General features: G+C 36.5%; 1 protein-coding gene across 9 annotated transcripts in view; it reads right to left on the bottom strand.

Annotated features, from left to right (window-relative positions):
- Positions 1-1,865: 1,865 nt before the first annotated feature.
- Positions 1,866-19,534, bottom strand: part of LOC129261507 (serine/threonine-protein kinase 4-like) — a 34,072-nt gene continuing 16,403 nt past the window's right edge. For 2 of the 9 annotated variants that reach the window (XR_010293919.1, XR_010293918.1), the window contains 6 exons: positions 17,648-17,677; positions 14,939-15,131; positions 12,880-13,122; positions 12,333-12,499; positions 4,552-5,147; positions 1,866-4,392 (listed from right to left, as the gene is read on the bottom strand). Coding sequence is in view for 4 of the 9 variants with exons in the window: in XM_064101068.1 (XP_063957138.1) it covers positions 4,989-5,147; positions 12,243-12,499; positions 12,880-13,122; positions 14,939-15,131; positions 17,648-17,677 (882 nt within the window). In the remaining 5 variants the exon portion in view is untranslated. Of the gene's footprint in view, positions 5,148-12,242; positions 12,500-12,879; positions 13,123-13,412; positions 13,561-13,729; positions 14,594-14,843; positions 15,132-17,647; positions 17,678-19,534 lie in introns of those variants that run through there. The other 7 variants (XM_064101068.1, XM_064101056.1, XM_064101083.1 and 4 more) reach the window with 5 other exon arrangements.

Below are 19,534 nucleotides of genomic sequence, written 5' to 3'. Positions count from 1 at the left end.
GCCACGCTGACCTACATGAAGGGCATAGAAAGCTCTGGATGGTGGATGAAACTGCTCAACCAGAACCCCAGACTAACGATCTTGAATATAGATAAAAGCATAAAGGGAATTAACGGATTACTAGAAGAGATCAAAAGAGGGGAACAAAGAGCTGACAGGAGACACCCATGAGGATAATCAGGGGTTATGAAAGATGCCAGGGAAAGGATAGGGCTTGAAAGAGAAACCCAGGACATAGAAGAGGCTCATTATATTCATTTAAAAAAAGGACTATTAAAGAGGAGTGTTAAAAAGCAGGCCCTATGTTATCAGACATTAGCCTTGATCAGGAGTGGGATACAAGTCTGAGTAAACTGCTATTGTGAATGGATTAAAATTCCAAAGATACAATGACATAGGCTGACGTTAGAGTATCTCTGTACCCTTCCTTTGACCAAAAACAGTCTACATCTGGGTCGAAAAATTTAAATTAGAAATTTAAAGATCTTTTTGAATTTTAATCAATTCATGACAGAATTTTAATCTTACCAGGATCCCCCGCGTCTGAATGAGACTTTGGAAATTTAATCCATTTAAAAAAAAAGGAACACACCCATGAACAAGGCTTTGGTCGGAGCAAGGTTGGAGTAACTTATCACAAACTCTGTCGTACGGACGGCACTATTCCGCCATTTCCACCGACCTTACTCCTACTAAAACAGCCCCAAGTCTGAACAAGGCCAGGGAAGATTAGACATAAGAGGATGAGCTATCACTAAACAGTGGCTTTCTCCAGAGGGGAGGGGTGTTTCACAAAGGTTTAAGTATGACGTAGAGTCGCACTTAAATGCTGACGCATACATCATGGAGCTGTAGTAGCCCCATGCATGCATGATATGCAATACGCAGTAGCGCACATCCTCTTAACATGATCTCACCGATGCGGTCATGCCTTTTATACTGCACGCAACCAGGCATTTAAGTGTGACTTTTACACTTAAATCTTTGTGAAACACCCCCCCCCCCCCCCGGTTAATATCATACAAGTGACTACATTATCACTGCCTAAAATTACATTAAAACATCATCACTAGTATAAAAATACTCTGTTTACATATAATCAAAAGTTATTTCAATCACCATACAGTACACAGGATACGCCACAATGTGATCAAGAAAAATAATATAACTCCTGTAAACATGAAGACCAGCAATTCCAATTTCCAATGAAACCAATGACTATAATGATAAAATTCAGTTCTTGTGTAGTGCATATATCATGTACCTCTTGTAGCATAACTCTGCGCTTCTCAAGGGGACTCGGACATCGTTACCCTAGTAGCGCCCGGCAAGCCTCTTACAGCGCAAAGGCATTTCAAAGAATAAAATCCCCCGGGGGGGGGGGGGGGGGGGGGTTTCCAAATATATTGCTGTAGACATGCGTAACATAAAAAGCATGTTTAAAGGTTTTTTTTTCAGTTTTGGACGTGGTCCGCGCGTGCATTTGTTAAGGGTATCAAAAATGCTGATTTTCAAGAAAAAGGGTGGTTTTGAAAGACTGGTGAATGGTCAATCATGGGGTCAACTTTAGGGTATTGTTTTCCAAAGTTTTTTTTAAAGACTAACCAAACGTGTTAAGGGCATGTTTTTCCCCTAGCTTTTTCCCCAAGGCTTTTTCCTCCTCGTTTCTGAAAAGTGTTCGGGTTCTTCCCGATTGTATACAAAACTTGTTTAGGGGTCATATTCTTGCGATAACTTGTTTAGGGGCCAAAATGTATAGATAAAGCCTGCGAAAAACTTGTTTAGTGGGTTATTTGTTATTTTGCACACACAGAGAAAAACTTGTTTAGGGGGGTGTTTGGAAATAATTTGGTCACGCATGTGTAGAGCAATACATTTGACTGCCCCCCCCCCCCGAAAACCCCTGCCACACATCCATTAACCACACCTTGGAGGAGTGCAGCACAATGTGGATTATTATTGTTTGGGAGGGGGGGGGGGTGAAGGAGATTATGCCATGGCTGGCATAAAAACCAGCAACCCTCTATTTCAAAGTCCGGAGCCTAGTCCACTGGGCCACAATGCTCTGCATCATTACAACAACACTTGTAATGAAACAGGAATGTTTCAATCAAACTGTAATGGATGCTACTTAATATTTGATGTTTCATTGAATAATCATCAAATTTCACAGCCCTCAGTAAGAAGCGCAGTGTCGACCCGAAATACATGTGAATACTTTCCTTTAAATAAATGGGAATATTTTGTAGACCTATAACGTAACTTTGTAAGGTTAATGTAGCACAGAAACAGAACAAATACCAAACAAAAATATACAGAGTTACAAACACACAAATTATATAACTACCTGTTCTCAGAGAGTAATTCAAGAGATTGAACAAGAACAGATATTATGGTAATCTACATAAATATTTACAAGATGGGAAGATTAAAATACTATTTGCACTTTAATTGACACATATTTTGCTTTTTTTTTAGTTTCAGAAAAAAAAATCATAACAGGTATTCATTATCTATACACACATGAAAAGGTAAGAAGCAAAAAGAAAGGAAGGTGAAGATAAAAGAAACCAGACTTGTTGGATGCAAATGGACTCCATTAACTAGGATGAAAATAGGAAAGGGGTCTATGAAAATGAGACATGTATAAAAAAAATACAGGAAAGGAGAAAACAAGTCAAACCATCCTTGAGTACAAACAATAAGTATTCAATTTCCATATACAAGCTTCAAAGACTTGCTTTTCATAATAATGTGTTCTGTTTTCGTTCTTTATCCTCAGGCTATCAGCATGTGTATCTTATGTTTATTTTACATTTAATTTGTACTCATACTACAAATATAACAACATCTTTTTTAGTTTTCTGTTCTATCTATTTATTTTTTTAAATGAGAAGTGGTTACTGTTTTTGTGATTTTTCACACAAAATATTGTTTAAATCTAGAGGAAGAATTACAATCCTAAGATGTTTTTATGATAGAGTATCGTACACATATTTGTGACACACCCGTTAAAAGATTTTTCAGTACACTAAATTCTCAATTCTAACTGGAGAGACTGAAATAATTTCTTTCTACATAATAATCTAATATATTTACAGTATGTACATTAAATACATCTGATACAAAAACAAAAGACATGGTACAAAGTGATAGCAATGCAATCCAGGAGAAGTAATCAATATGGAGCTATAAGGACGGTCATGTTTTTTTTTCTGAATTATTTATTACTTTCAATTGTTTGTTCTTATATTGCAACATATGTTGGATTCTCAACCCCATTCAAATATGCCAGAAAATACTCCCTATTTCACAGAAAATAACATATCAATACGCTCATGTTGAATTTTCAAGAACAAATTATGCAATCATTTATCGAAAGATTTGTTTTCAAAATTAAACCGGCAGTTAATCCAAACAGACTACCTCCTACATATTTTACTTTTCTTGTGTTATCAAATGGACTGTTTTGAACTTCTCTTCAAAGAAGTTTCACAGGTTATTGCAAAACAAGCCTTTTAATGAGTTCAGTAACCTTTACATGATTGGCTAGATGTCTAATTGAGATATTTCAATCCAGTTTGAATTTGATATCAATTCTGCTATTGGGTGTTCAGGTAACGCAAGAACAAGCCATTTTGATGATCTTTTCAACTTTAACTTCTGACACTGGAAACCCCAAATATCATCAGATCACCATTAAAGGTCAAGTCCACCCCAGCAAAATGTTGATTTCAATAAATAGAGAAAAATCAAACTAGCATAACGCTGAAAATTTCATCAAAATCAGATGTAAAATAAAAAAGTTGTGACTCTATTTAAGTTTCGGTTATTTTTCGCAAAACGGTGATAAGCACAACTCAGTGACATGCAAATGAGACAGTTGATGATGTCCCTCACTCACTATTTCTTTTGTCTTTTATTGTTTGAATTATACAATATTTCATTTTTTACAGATTTTACAATAAGTACCAACTTGACTGAATCATAGAGTATTAAACAATGCTAATTCCACATTTTCAGGGAGGAATTAATCGTTATTTCACTTGACAATTGAGGAGAAAATTAGAATATTCCATATTACATATAATAATATACAAAAGAAATAGTGAGTGGATGACATCATCAGTCTCCTCATTTGCATACCGACCAGGAAGTGCATATAACTGTTTTGTGAAATTAAGCGAAACTATAAAATGTCATAACTTTCTTATTTTACATCCGATTTTGATGAAATTTTCAGCATTAAGCTTGTTGGATTTTGCTCTTTTTATTCGAATCAACTTTTTGTTGGGGTGGACTTCTCCTTTAAGCGTAAATGAACCATGAGCGACTTCTATCTGTCAAATCGTACTCATGCCATTGTGAGATTTTTTTACAAATATCTACCGGCTATAAAACAAACAAAATACTAAATCATTCAACTATTTTCCAGGAATGAATTTCAATGCCGAAACCAAAGTCATTCATTTTTTTTTTTAAAGGAATGAACTATTATGTCATCAAAATTACAGGAAATATGTCCGGGCAAAATATATCTGATCGAAAAGCGAATGTTGCTGTGATTTAGAAGTACATGTAGTTTACCATATTTTAATCATGTCAAAATCTATGCTACTCAGATTATATCTGGCCTGCCCGCTTCTGTTCATACAGGTATGTGTTATTGGCTCGCATCTATCCTTGTCTGTCAGCAATTGATAATGTTCTTGAATTACCAATTCATCAAACAAATCATGATTTTCACACCCATATTTGAATAGGTTGCGGAATCCAGATAATGGTAAGAAGATCCCAGATATCATAGACATAAATACAACTTTGACCCCTGACCTTTGACACATGAACTTGGTTAGTCACTTGTTTACTACACTACAATTTGAGACTCCAAATATCACTTCCCCTTTCAAGGGAGGGGGGGGGGGCATTGAAACAATACAAAATGAACAAATATGGCATTGATTCTGCAACAAGTAAGAAAATGACCATTAAAAATGCTGCGTTCTCTTTCTCTTGACCTCCATGGCTTCAATGATCGGTCTCCTTTTCTCCTGATATCGCTTCCTAAGCTCCTCAATCTCTGCTTCCATCTGGGGATCTAACGACGTTAATCTCTCCCGTAATTCATCTATTGATAGCTGCTTCAACTGAACAGTAAGAGGATTGAGAAAGATTTAAGTAAAATACAGTAGGTTAAGGGTATCAAAACCACAACTTACATTATTCATAAAAGATTTGACTAAGTCACTAAGCTCAGCCAATTTGAAAGGAGCAATCTCAAGACCAATACTACCTCATCAGTACCATCAGGGACCATGCATGCTTTTACTATCCAAACTGCAACAGGTTGACATGCAGTCTGATAATATATACCCACTACAATGATGAATAATTCCCTTCTAACCTTTACAACACTTATAGCCACAGTATTGCCAAGAAATTATGTTTTCAGCATGGTTTTGGGCATTTCTGTTATTCAATAACCATCAAATGACCATCTTATTTTCATAAACCGAAATTGCTTGATGATCAGGTGTATTCATTAAGAATACCCATGTGTACATACATGTACACGAATGCCTACATGTATGGCAGGAGATTTACTATGTTCAGAGGTCAGTGTCCCAAAGTTTGGTTGAAAAGTGAGACATGGTTGCAGAGTTATGTGTCATGAGAGAGTCTTGCACATAAACTGTAACCTTTGACCTGAAATTAAATGAAGTGACTGCCTACTGCACCATAACATGCAGGTCCCCTTAAACACATCTGCAACCCAAGTATGGTTGATGAGTAAGACAAGGTTATGTGTCATAAGAGAGTCTTGCACATGAGCTTTAATGTTTGAAAGCTTGAAACCTTACCATATGACAGCCGACTACACCCCTTTATTACATCTACAACCCAAGTTTGGTTGAAAAGTGACTTACAGTTGCACAGTTATCTGTCATAATTTTTGTGACAGACGGACGTTTGGATCCCTTATTCATACTTTCACTTCCGGTGGGCGAGACAAAAACTAAACGTTCCCAGACTTCCATAGGATTGATCCGTTGAAGAAAGATTTAGTTTTGGCTAGCAATAATTTCATTAAAAAAATAATGATCAATACATAACTCTGCACATGTTTCAATGGCAACCAAACTTGGGTGATATATGCACTTGGGGGTAAATTCATGTTATGATGCCTTTGTAGGTCACATGGTAAGGACGGACGGACACCGAGCGTGATACAATAATACGTCCCGTCTAGAACAGGTGTATAAAAAATAATACCCCAGGAGTAAAAGGGTGAAAGTTATTTTCAAAATGTTGAATTTTCCTCTAAATTTAACTAACACTTTGTTCTCTAACTTTTTCATCTTCTAGAGCCCTCAGCTAGACTGCAGTGCACCCACAAACACATTTAACCTTCATGCATGTAAAAAATTGGTGCAATAATGTCATTAGAGTAGGTACAGGGGAAGGTGAAAAGACGTAGCAATTCATGAAATTGCCCTTCTAAAATTTGATTTGGTATTCCAGTCTATACCAGGTATTTTCACAATGAGGTTTTGATACGATTCTGTTGGAAAAGGAGATCGCGATATTTTCAGTTATTTTCACAAGAGGGCGAGACACAACATCACTCATGCCCTGGTTATTTTTTAACCCCTTTCTTGAAAGATCCTCCAACCTTCATTATTTGTTCTTCTTCTATGATTAGATACTGACAAATGGCATCAAGAACTAGTTAAATCGGAGGGATAATAATTCCTCTTTTCTCATGATGTAGCAATGCATGTCAAATCCTGTAAATGGATTGACTGCAAAATCTTTGCTTCTTTGATGCGACTTTTGCTTTGCGTCATAATCCAAGTGGCTGACCAAGCGTAAAGTAATGTAAAGGATTCCATGGGTGTAGACATTATGATGTCATACTATTCAAATGGGGAGGGGGGGAGTGGAAACAATAGATTGCCCCCTGCACCTAAACAATAGGTTCGCTCATCGTGAAATGATTAAAAGTAGAGGTATCATTTCATATAAACTTACAATTACGGTTATTTTTCCATTACAAGAATTTCCATGGTAACAGCAATCAGGTCCAAGATTTCCATGGTAGTATATAATGGCAAAGATACCATATTCATAATGATGGCCCAAATCTTTACATCAATTACAGGGAAAATCCATTTCTTCATAGTTCTTGATCACATGTCTGCACATATATTTCAAAACATTTGTTTTACTTTATAGAGTACCAAAATGTGACATCACGATGTCATGACAACGATCCGGCTGGTTCTAAACCGAGTCGCAGCTGCACGATCGTCTATACACATTTGTATTTGCAAAATGGTGATGTGTTTTGTCCCTGGTTGTTACCATCATTCTGAGAGTCATAACAGGGCGCCGTTTTATAAAGCTGCTCGTAGGTTAAGAGCGAATTTAAGAACTACTGGTGATCCTTTCTTGAGGTAAATGGTGTATAAAAATTGGCGATGGTTTAGCACGTAAGAAAGGATCACCAGTCCTTCGTAGAGTCGCTCCTAATTACGAACAACTTTATGAAATGGCCCCCTGGTTCATTTGTTTAGAACCAGGCCGCCATGACACCATGGCAACCGACGTCATCGCTTCGGTACCCTATAGTACATGGTCTGCCAGGTTCACACTATAGTCCACACACTGTGGGTTGAGCTCGTGTGAACAGAACCTGTTATCTCCACTTTTCCAAGGCCGATTCAACTGATGATAATCAGTGTTAGTTTAATCATTGCAACAAATAAGAAAATGAAAGGCTCTCATGCATGTACCAACTGATTCAAGCTTATACACATGTCTGTGCCAAAGAAGAGATTATCTCTTTAGTACATTTCATAGTCTTCTTTAAAAAAAATTAAAAAATGGGGCTTCATAAGGATTTATCTGAAAGTTGTTTTTTCTTGCCTACTTCCTCTTTGGGGCACCACTAGAATATATTGTGGATAGACTATTGTGTCATAATGTTTGTGACGTACGACATTTGGATCCCTAAAGTCTCGCCTTCACCTCTGGTGGGGAGAGACAAAAATGTGACCATGGACATTGATCGGTTCCCATCACGAGAGGAGAGCATTTAATTTGGTTTTGTCTTGTCATGCACTGATTTGAAGGGGGGGGGGGTATCTTTAATATGGGCAAACTTATCTGATACTTTGTTTTTTTTCTGATGTGGAAACTAAAAGTTCCTAAGCCTTTTATGGTTTAAGAGATGATACTATCTCTTTAACCACAAAATGCTTGGGACTTCCAAGCTTCCACATCAGAAAATGGCCTATGATGCAATCGTAAGCAGACTATCAACAACTCCCTATTTAAACCACACCTTACTAGCAGCATACATGCTCTCCTTTTATCAAACCATTCTGTCTTGGCATTTTCATCAACCTCTTCTAATCGGCATTTATACAGCGCCATCTTTTTACAAATAATATAATCTGAGGCACACTGTTATTACTACCCCAGCTTTAGCTGCTGTTTTCAGCCTGTGCAGTCAAGACATTAATCCTACCAGGTACCTATTAGGTTGAGTGTAGAACAGTGTACAGTTGTGCTCATAAGTTAGTAAACCCCACCACAAAATGCACTCCTTCGTCCGGAGTGTTGAATGTAGACAACACTACAATGTTTGGCAAGCCCAGAGAAACAAACTTCATTGAATGTAATTATTTCATCACCAGACTTCACAATTAAATATCTAAAACATGGTGAAACTTGATGTTCAATTTCTCGTGGGGTTCACTTACTTCTGAGCACCACTGCAGGTATATTTCTTGCTTAAAGGGGTACTCCAGGATGAAAATAATGATTTGAACAGATAAAGGAAAATCAGAAAAACAAGACACTGAAAACTTGATCAAAATCTGACAAGGAATAACAAAGTTATGATATTTTAAAGATTTGCATTATTCCGGTGAAACAGTTCTAGGCATGTCTTCATGAATATTCAATGAGCAAACTGATGATGTCATATCACCACTTGTTCTTTTGTATTTTATTATATGAAATAGGGTTTATTCAAATTTTTCCTCTAAAAATAAAAAAATTGGATTGACAACTGATTTCGTGGATTAGATATTCATTGCTGCAACTTTCTTCATTATAAGGGAAGCAATCATTTGTATGAAAAAAATGAAACAATTATGATTTCCTCTAATAACATAAAACAAGAGTGTCACTAAGGCGAGCACATAATATGCCCGCCTGTAACGCGGAAAATTGAGTTATTGGTCAAGTAAGAAAAGTGGAAACTTCACCTTTGACTCCTGAATTCCTGGGATCCATGCTAGTATCATACACACCAAATTATATGAGCCTAGGTTAAGGCATTTACAATAACTTTAAAAGGGTAGGATGAAAGCATGTCACTGTGACCTTGACCTTTGACCTTTTGACCTCAAAATCAATAGGCTTCCTGGGATCCATGCTAGTATCATACACACCAAATTAAATGCAGTCAGTCGGCAAGCCCTGAAAAAGTAGCTTCTTTTATCCAAGTGATATTCATGACTAGAGGGTTTTTGCATTGTTAATGAGCTTGGTGCGGACGAAAACACCTCTTTTTATTCGGCCATTGCTGCTCTAAATTTTGACAAAATTTAATGTTTTTTGGTATCTTTATAAAGAAGAAAAATCATTCTTTCAGGTCATGTGTTTGGATTTTTAAAAAGATTGTGTGATATAGGTGAAACTTTTGATCTAAAACATGAAAGAAAATAATTATCATGTAACTAAAGTTATTTTTCCACTTAATTTCTGTTTGACCTCAAATGATTTTTAGATTATGATAAAGCTGAAGATCTAAGCTTTAATATAATATAATTTTTATAAGAAGATGTATTTTAGATGGGTCAGCAGCCAGCTGATCCTTCGAGTCAACGTCATCGTTTGCCCTTGTTCACTACAGATACGAATACTTTAGATTTCACTCGACTTGTACGTGTACGTACGTCCACATGAAACAGCGCGATAACCAGCGGGTCATGACACGCTGCCCGACCCGGAAGATCTGGCGCACCATCGCCTGGCGGCCCGGTCGGGTGATGCGACGGTGCAACTTGTGCACATGTGCCCTTTCACTTGCTTTGATTCCTTTTTACGCGAGTTAGGATATATTTCGATGTATATTTTGGAGATCAGAATGCAATTTCAAATATGATAAACATAATGCATCGTACAACTTACATAAATTTTGTGAAAAGTCGCTGAAAACTGTGTTTTAAAAGGGAAAGGTTGATCTTCATGCTGGGCTTGAACAGTTAAAATGACGTCACTCACGTGCACGTCGTCTATGATTTGGGAGAACCGCAAATGGATGTGGCGAGGTTCTCGATTCTGATCGTGGACGTGTGTGAGGACACGTGAGGCATATGGCAGGCCAAAAAATGACGTCATCTCGTACCAGTCCACTATGTGGACGTACATTTCTAAAAGTGCTCGATACTGCTCTCTAATTGGTCATAGAGACCACACACCCATGCAAATTCCAATGTTCCCCACACTGGGCCTCTGCAAGGTCACACTAACCAAATTACCCGCACCTGTTGTTTTGAAAACATTATTTAGCTAATCAGAACTCTGAATTTCATGTTACTCAGAAATTTCAGAAATCTTGTCTTGCATCTTGGTGGAAAAAGCTGGCTGCTGACCCATCTTAAAGGTGTCACATATCAAGAGTGACATTGTATGGAAGTAGAGAGCTTGAGCTTTCTGATGATACTGTATATATAATGTTTGTGCCAAAAATACAACATTTTGCACAATTTGCAAGTGAAAACCGAGGAAGAAAATTCTGTTTGAGGCATCTATTCAGGTAAAAAGTGCACTTATTTTTCAAAATATGAAGAAAAAAAACCCAATATAAAAGAGTAACATTTACTCTTTCCTATGGTGCAAAAATAATTAATATTACTCAAGGAGAAAGTGGTTACATTCTTTGAGAAAGAAATTCTCACAATTCACAAGATTTTGCAGGGACATGAATTCAGGCACGAGAGGACTTGGATAAATCTTGCTCATTTGCTCATTAACATGGGGACTTGCAGACTGACTGAATGATCCTAGGTTAAGTTAAACTGAAGTTATCACCTTTACAAGGACTGCAGAAGGGTAAGATGAAAGCATGTCACTGTGACCTTGACCTTTTGACCTCAAAATCGATAGGATTCCTGGGATCCATGCTAGTATCATACATATCAAATTATATGAGCCTCAGTAAAGTTAAACTGAAGTTATCGCATTTACAAAGACTTCAGAAGGGTAAGATGAAAGCATGCCACTGTGACCTTAACCTTTGGACCTCAAAATCGATAGGATTCCTGGGATCCATGCTAGTATCATACACATCAAATTACATGAGCCTAGGATAAATTACACTAAAGATATCACGTTTACAAAGACTTTAGAAGGGTAAAATAAAAGCATATCACTGTGACCTTGACCTTTGACCTTTCGACTTCAAAATCAAGAGGCTTCCTGGGATCCATGCTAGTATCATACACACCAAATTACATGAGCCTAGGTTAAGTAAAACTGAAGTTATCGCGTTTACAACAAAAAGTTAATGGACGGATGGACAGACGAACACCAATCATGATACCATAATACGTCTCGTCTAGTACGGGCGTATAGAAAAGGAAAGTGGGGTTGTGACATCATCAGCCCACCTAATTAATATGCATGGAAACGTGCATATAAAGTTTATGTTTCACAATATATTGTTAAACTTTTAAATTCAATAACTTCGCTATTTGTTGTCAGATTTTGATGAAATTTTCAGCATTTTGCTCTGTGAATTTTACTTTACTTATTCAGATATAAACAATTTCAGCCCAGGGATTCCAAACTGTGATCCTCTTATTGAACGACAAAAGTCATAGCCACAACACATACCTTCTCCCTTCAATAATACCCTCTATCTACCCACCCCCTTTATTCTACAAAGTGACCATGAAAAAGAGGTGAATTAGTTCATGAAAACGTCGCCTGAAATCATACACAAACAGTGTTAGTTATGAATGATTTGTGGACTTCTAAACTAATTCAAAATCCTGTCAACCGTAACTCTAGCTTCTCTTGCTCTGAAACTTTAGTACTTCACTAGACTACATGTACATCACAACCTTCCTTAATGTTAGTTTAAGATGAGTGGAACAAAATCATAGCAAAGCAATAAGCTGAGTAAAACAAAAAAAAAACAAATGAAAAGAACAGAAACTCACAAAATCAAAGTCTGCTTCGTTGAATGGCCGGTGGAATTGCAGTGGTTTTGGGGGTGGGGCCTCTTGATTAGCAGGGGGAGGAGCACTCACCCGATGGTTACCAGGGGCAACGTGCATAGGGGCATTAGAAGGTACCGTGGGTGCGTTAGATGGATTGATAGGAGGTGAGGAGATCTTAGCTTGTTTGGCTTCATCTTGTCTCTCATAGTGTTCTAGGAACTGAGGTTTGTAGGCGTCTGCTTTGGCTGTATCTGTTCCTATAAAGAGTGAAATCATATATCAGAGTTTAAGGTGATACAAAAACCTATTTACCAACATTCATATAAAATATCGAACTAAAGCGTTTAGCCCAGATAAAACAATTACCAATAGCAAACTCATTTTCTATGACAGAGTATAACATATAAGTAGCGTAGTCTCAAAAACTTACATAAAATCATGACATCCACAACAAAATTACAGGAATAAATAACCGGAACTGAATGAAATGCGATATCATGCCCAGCAGGCCCTCACGCAGAGTTTGTACATTTCAGTAGAAATGAACTTAAACTTTATGAAAATAACTGATCTTGAAATCAAGCACTAATAGCCCCACTAATCCCCTAATAAGGAGGATCTTTTAATGCATACTTACTCTTCATCGTTCCGTCATTACCCGAATCGCTGTCATCATTGTTAATAACCATGGTGCCCATATTGGATTCCAGGTCGTTCAAACTTCCATGTTTGATCATCGTCCCACTGTCGTGGTCCACCATCGTGCCGCTATCATGGTCGATCATGGTCCCGCTATCGTGGTCGATCATGGTCCCGCTATCGTGGTCGATCATGGTCCCGCTATCGTGGTCAATCATTGTGCCATGTTCTATCATGGTCCCTAAATGATGCAAAAAACAACATTCATGTGAGATGATGTCCAAACCATTATTGCGCAATAGTCTCTGAGCATGTACAATATCCTTCAGGAGTGAGTACACAATGTACATCATACCCTCTATGGATACATGTATGTTTATACAAAAAATATACACAATATGTATGGATCTTTGTTTTTAATAGGAACAAATGCTTTATTGTCAAAAGAAAATGAGGTATCCTATCCGGTGTTCTCTATTCTTTATACCAGCTTATCATTTTGATGATGAGCTACGGTGAAATATGTTTTTTTGTGAAGGATGCACTCACTTTGTGTAGAAACTGTATCTCTGGCATAGACTGACAGTCAGTTAAAGATGTAAAATATGAACTGGAATGACAGAATTTTTGTTTCTTCAAATCTCAAAATAACTAAATAAGTGCGTTTAAATGTACATATCTGGTGGATGTTTCATAAAGCTGTTCGTAAAGTTACGCATGACTTTACGCACGACTGGAACATGTTCTTATGTCATAACTCAATTACATAAGGATATTACATAGCACAAGAAATTATCACCAGTCGTGCGTAAAGTCATTCGTATCTTACGAACAGCTTTATGAAACACCCAACAGGGATGTAAATATATGTAACTTTTAATAAGTTTTTTAGATGCCAATCACAATAGAAGAGCGTTAAAATAAAATATGCAGTGCATCCTAACAATGCACTAGCGTGTTTCATATGATCGCCTCCATAATTGACATCATTTGAGAGCTCAGAAATTAGATTTTCAGAACTGAACTCAAGTTGTTAGTCTGACATCTTTCCTCGATTTTGATTGGCTGACAAGCAGTGGGGTCTGATTGTTACTATGGTAACTGTCCTGAAGACTTCCCATGTCCTGGTCACACAAAAGAAAAGAATACCATAGGATGAAAAGACTGAGAGGGCAATATAAAGTTCTATACACTCACCACTATCATGATCAATCATTGTACCATGTTCTATCATAGCTCCACTATCAAGGATATAATAGTGAATAAAGTTCTGTGAACAGTTCTGTGAACTCATCACTATCATGATCAATCATTGTACCATGTTCTATCATAGCTCCACTATCAAGGATATAATAGTGCATAAAGTTCTGTGAACAGTTCTGTGAACTCACCACTATCATGATCAATCATTGTACCATGTTCTATCATAGCTCCAGTATCAAGGATATCGCATACATTCGTAATTCCGAAGCTTCGTTATTCCGAAGGTTCGTTATTCCGAAGGTTGGTATTTCCGAAGGTTCGTAATTCCGAAGGTTCGTAAGCCCGAAAACGAAATGAGGTTCGTAATTCCGAAGGTTCGTTAGTCCGAAAACAAAGTGAGGTTCGTAATTCCGAAGGTTCGTTGATCCGAAAAAGAAATGAGGTTCGTAATTCCGAAGGTTCGTTAGTCCGAAAACGTAATGATTAACGAACCTTGTTTGGTTTTCGGACTAACGAACCTTCGGAACAACGAACCTTATTTCGTTTTCGGATTAACGAACCTTCGGAACAACGAACCTTATTTCGTTTTCGAACTAACGAGCCTTCGGAACATCGAACCTTATTTCGTTTTTGGATTATCAAACCTTCGGAATAACGAACCTTCGGAATAACGCCACAAATGTTCGGATTAACGAACCCTTTTATGTTTTCGGATTAACGAACATCGAGGTATAGGCAATTTACGTGTTTCGGAATTACGAACCTTCGAAATAAAGAATCTTCGGAATTACGAACCTTCGGAATTACGAAGTGTAACCAAGGATATAATAGTGAACAAAGTTCTGTGAACTCACCACTATCATGATCAATCATTGTACCATGTTCAATCATGGTTCCACTATCAATGTCCGTTACGTCCTCATGTTCAATGAAGGTGTTTGCCGTGTTCCCTGCCGAGCCACTGATGATCATGGTACCGTTGTCGTCATCACCGATCACGGGGGCTTTCCCTCTTACCATGGTTCCACTGTCAACATCCTCATCATCCTGTCATCAAATGAAAGATAAAAGGAGTAGAGTTAGAAAAGTATAACAGATTTTGCAACATGTGGGGCTGTACTATAAAAAAACACTTAATATTCAAATTCAATAGTAACTTTATATGGTACACGGTTTGACATACACTTACAGGTGCATTTAATTGAACAACTGAGTGTATGTTTTAAGCTATAGGACCAAGCAATATGCTCAAGGCATACCTATATTACCCCAGCTACTAGTAAACCAGGCTACCGATTTCGGTGCTCACAGCTTCTTGAAGAATTCAAATAGATCAGCCACAATATGAGCTAATTGTAGCAATTTGTAACAGAAATTGACCAAATCACTAAATATGAATTTTAACCAATCTGCTTCTTAAAATACAAAGAGTTGGTGCTCTCCAGACGCGGATCCAGCCGCATTGGACACAACAATTTTGAGAGGTCGACTATTGTGCATAAAAAAATATGGCCCCTGGTGGATGTTTCATAAAGCTGTTTGTAAGTTAAGAGCGACTTTAAGAACGACTGGTGATCCTTTCTTGTGGTAAATGGTATATTCATTGGTGATGGTTAAGCGCGTAAGAAAGGATCACCAGTCGTTCTTAAAGTCGCTCTTAACTTACGAACAGCTTTATGAAACGGCCCCCTGAAATGGTATTGTGTTCAACCTGGCTAGATCCAACACTGGTGCTGTCTTATAAACAGACTGAGTGATTAATTTAAGGTGATTCTTAAAATTTTGCAATATTAATAATGATAGGTTGAAAATAATTTTCTATATGAAAGAAATGAATATCAGTCATGAATAGTCAAAATTGATTTTATCTCTTTATTAGAAAGACCTTTCAGAGTATACAGTAGATCAAAGGCTTTCTTACACAGTCGCATGTTGTCTCTAAACACAAACTATTTTTTTTTTGCTTGCATGTCCTTTGACCATTTACAAATAATATTCTGATAACACCAATTTGCTTGTTCTGTATATCAATTTGTATATGCTACCATGCATATTCATGGTCTACCATCATTGCAAGTACACATTGAAAATAGGGACATTGATAACTTATCTACACAAACCTATGGACAAACTTTCACAAAAAGAGGGACAAAGGGTCATATGGATAAAAGTTTTTGGCTTTCTCTAAATATTTGGATTTGCTCTATCAAATATGGAAAATTGGTATACATGCGTATTCTGAATAGGGATTTACAAAGCAATGTAAACCCTTGCACAGTCATCTACATGTATCACACCACAGAAAGATAAAGATGTAAATTAACTTGGAATATGAAGAAATATTATATACATAACAACTTGATATTTTGAACAAAAAAGTCCTGCTGCCAAAGTATTAATTATTAATTTACAGAAATTTGCTTGCTGAAAAGAAAGACTTGCTCAAGAAAAAATACAGCAGTTTTAATATATGCAAGGAAAAAGATGCACATTTCTTTACAATAAACTAAAGAAAATTAAAAAAAGAACATTAAATAACATTTTCTTGATTTAGTTATACATCATTAGCATCAAACTTCAACTAAACCAAAATAAATACATGATAAAAATAATAATTTTGATTCTTAAAGGGGAAGTTCACCTTGAAGAAAAGTTTGTCGTAAGAATATCAAAAAAATAATAAAATATATTGATGAAGGTTTGAGGAAAATTCTTCAAAGATGAAGAAAGTTATTGGAATTTTAACTTTCTGATTTGTGACATCATATACAAGCAGCTGCCCCATATGTTATGGTAATATAAAATGCATAAATTTCAATTTTGTTATGGTTCATGATGAAATTTTTTTCTTTCTTTCAGGAGTGGGTGTACAATAATTTGTTGATATATTAAAGGTAAAATAAAAACCATTTTAATTTTTTTTTTAAATGACATTTTATTGATTTGTATTTTTACTTTATGATATATGTCAAAGCTGCTTGCATATGACATCACAAATCAAAATATTAAAATTCTAATAACTTTTAAATCTTTGGTGGATTTTCCTCAACCTCCAAATTATTTTTTATTATTTTTTTTCTGCCATTTTTACAACAAACTTTTGTCAGGGTGAACTTCCCCTTTAAATAGATGCATCTTAAAATTATCACTTTATGACAAACATTAGTACATGTATGTACGATACAGAGAAATAAAATACCATATCATGAATGATATACATTTCATAAACTTTAGTCAATATAATTAAATCATAATTACTGCAAATATCATAAAAAACAATGTATGAAGTTTGCATTTTAGAATTAAGGAAAAATACTGAAAAATCCTATTTTACATCATTAATCACACACTTGCTTTGATACATATGCATTCCAATAACAACTTAAAAAAACATGCAAAATAAAACATTCATGGATCAGCTTTTGAAAGCAAGTTACACAAATTTTTGTGTGGGAGTCAACTGAAATTAGGAAGCATGCAATGCTGAAAATAACTTTGTTAAAAAAAGCATTCCTGGACTGATTCCTTGGCATACTAAATTCTTTGAATTCTGATTGGCTTACCAGTCTAACCTCCGTATCCTCCTCTTCCTCCTGGTTAGTAACCATGACAACCAAGTAGAAAGAATGCAATGTTCAACGTTAATTTGCCATTTCAAAACCCGACTTTATCATACTTGACAGAACTGCTTGACCACAATAATGAAATTTTAATGCCCTAATTGCGTTCTGTTCGAATTACACCTTCACACTTCTTGACGTTTGTACATGCTTCATCGATCAAAATGGTATTTAAAAAAAAAAATTTCATGGTTTTTTTTCCTGGTATATATTTAATGATTGTGTAATATGATATGGTTGGTCGTAATTTTTTGCTTATATTTCATCACTATGAATATTGTATTTTGCCTTTGTTTATACTGTAAACTGGATTTTTCAGTCTTTGGACTGTTTTGCCAGTTTTCTTGATTGCAGACTGCTGAGGGAAAAAAGCGCTATATAAGAGATTTCATATCAGATCCGTCTGAACACATACAGGATGCTCCATTGTCTCGCTCATTCCTTAACAAATGCGTTCGCACAGTAAAAATAATATTTGATAATCATTATTGCTTATCAATTATGTATTTTACACTGAATATTGTTGATTGGCAATTAGAATCATTCAAGAAATAAATCACTACCCCATACAAGTGTACCTCACATGGATATAGGCCTACTCTCTAATGTGAATATTTGAAGAAACTTCCACTTCCATTGACGAGTGGATACAATGCGCGACCATGGGGTCTCGGAAAGCACCCTAAACACGTATTTTCCATATTCTGAAATGCACCCCTTAACAAGTATTGGCATGTGAAACCCTACCCTTAACAAGTATTGGAAACAAAACGATACGCTTGGCAAGTATTCCCTAAATTGAACCCTTAAACAAGTATAGCGATATTTTAATTTGTTATGTCACGGACGTCGGTCGTCGGTTTTCCTACATCATTGGATTTAGTATATGGCCCCACCTCCCACACCTCGCGCAAATCGTACTCTAAAAAACGCGGAGTGTTGGGGCAAAAAGTACATCCTTTATAAGAAACATTTTAGTCTTTTTATACCCTTGCAAATTTGACCCTAAACACATAGCTTTCATAGCCAAATAGATACCCTTTTTTCATTATTTTAGTGTTTTTGACACCCTTATTACGTTACGTACGTAACGTGCCCTACATGTATCTTGAAAAAGACATCCTTTTTACGTGTTTTTTTGGTTGCGCATGGTATCCACTCGTCAATGAAAGTGCCCCCCCCCCCCCCGGAAAAACAAACAAACATACATCAATGTAAATTACTCTCTAACCTTTGCCAGTACTTCTTATAAAATGACTGATTATATGAAAGAATGAAAATTGTTTTTATCTCATGAAAATGAAGTTTACAATTACATTTGAAACAGTATGCCTAAATAGTGGAAACTGAAAGGTCTAGATTGGAATAAGTCAGGATGGGGTCAAGGATCAATGCCCAATGCTTGCTTTGAACATGGACCTGATGCTACCCCGCTGCATCTGTGAATCATCATATCTGGAAGCATTTCAGCGGTCATTAAAGACATTTCTTTTTAATAGTTAATTTACTTGTTATTTATGTATGTATTTTTTTTTCTTTCACCATTTTGATTTTGCACACAAAAGCGATGTGATACAATAATTGTGAAGAGCACTATATTGTATTGTACAACACCTACTTAGCTTGTTGTACGCAAGCAAATGGGAGACTGAATGTCAAACATTCGTAACGTTGCACACACGACGTACCATCCAAAATGTACCGTTGCACGGCTTGAAGAGGTGACGTCCCATTGCGATTCAATTCATTGCGCTCAGTAAGAAATGAAGGTGAAATATGCGTATAGCTTGCTGGCTACAAGCGCAATGCTGCCCTAGGTCACGTGCGCTT

The sequence above is a fragment of the Lytechinus pictus genome, chromosome 1 (assembly GCF_037042905.1).
Source record: "Lytechinus pictus isolate F3 Inbred chromosome 1, Lp3.0, whole genome shotgun sequence".
Classification (NCBI taxonomy): domain Eukaryota; kingdom Metazoa; phylum Echinodermata; class Echinoidea; order Temnopleuroida; family Toxopneustidae; genus Lytechinus; species Lytechinus pictus.
Note: the sequence above shows the minus strand (reverse complement) of the source record. Positions and strands in the feature narration are given on the sequence as shown.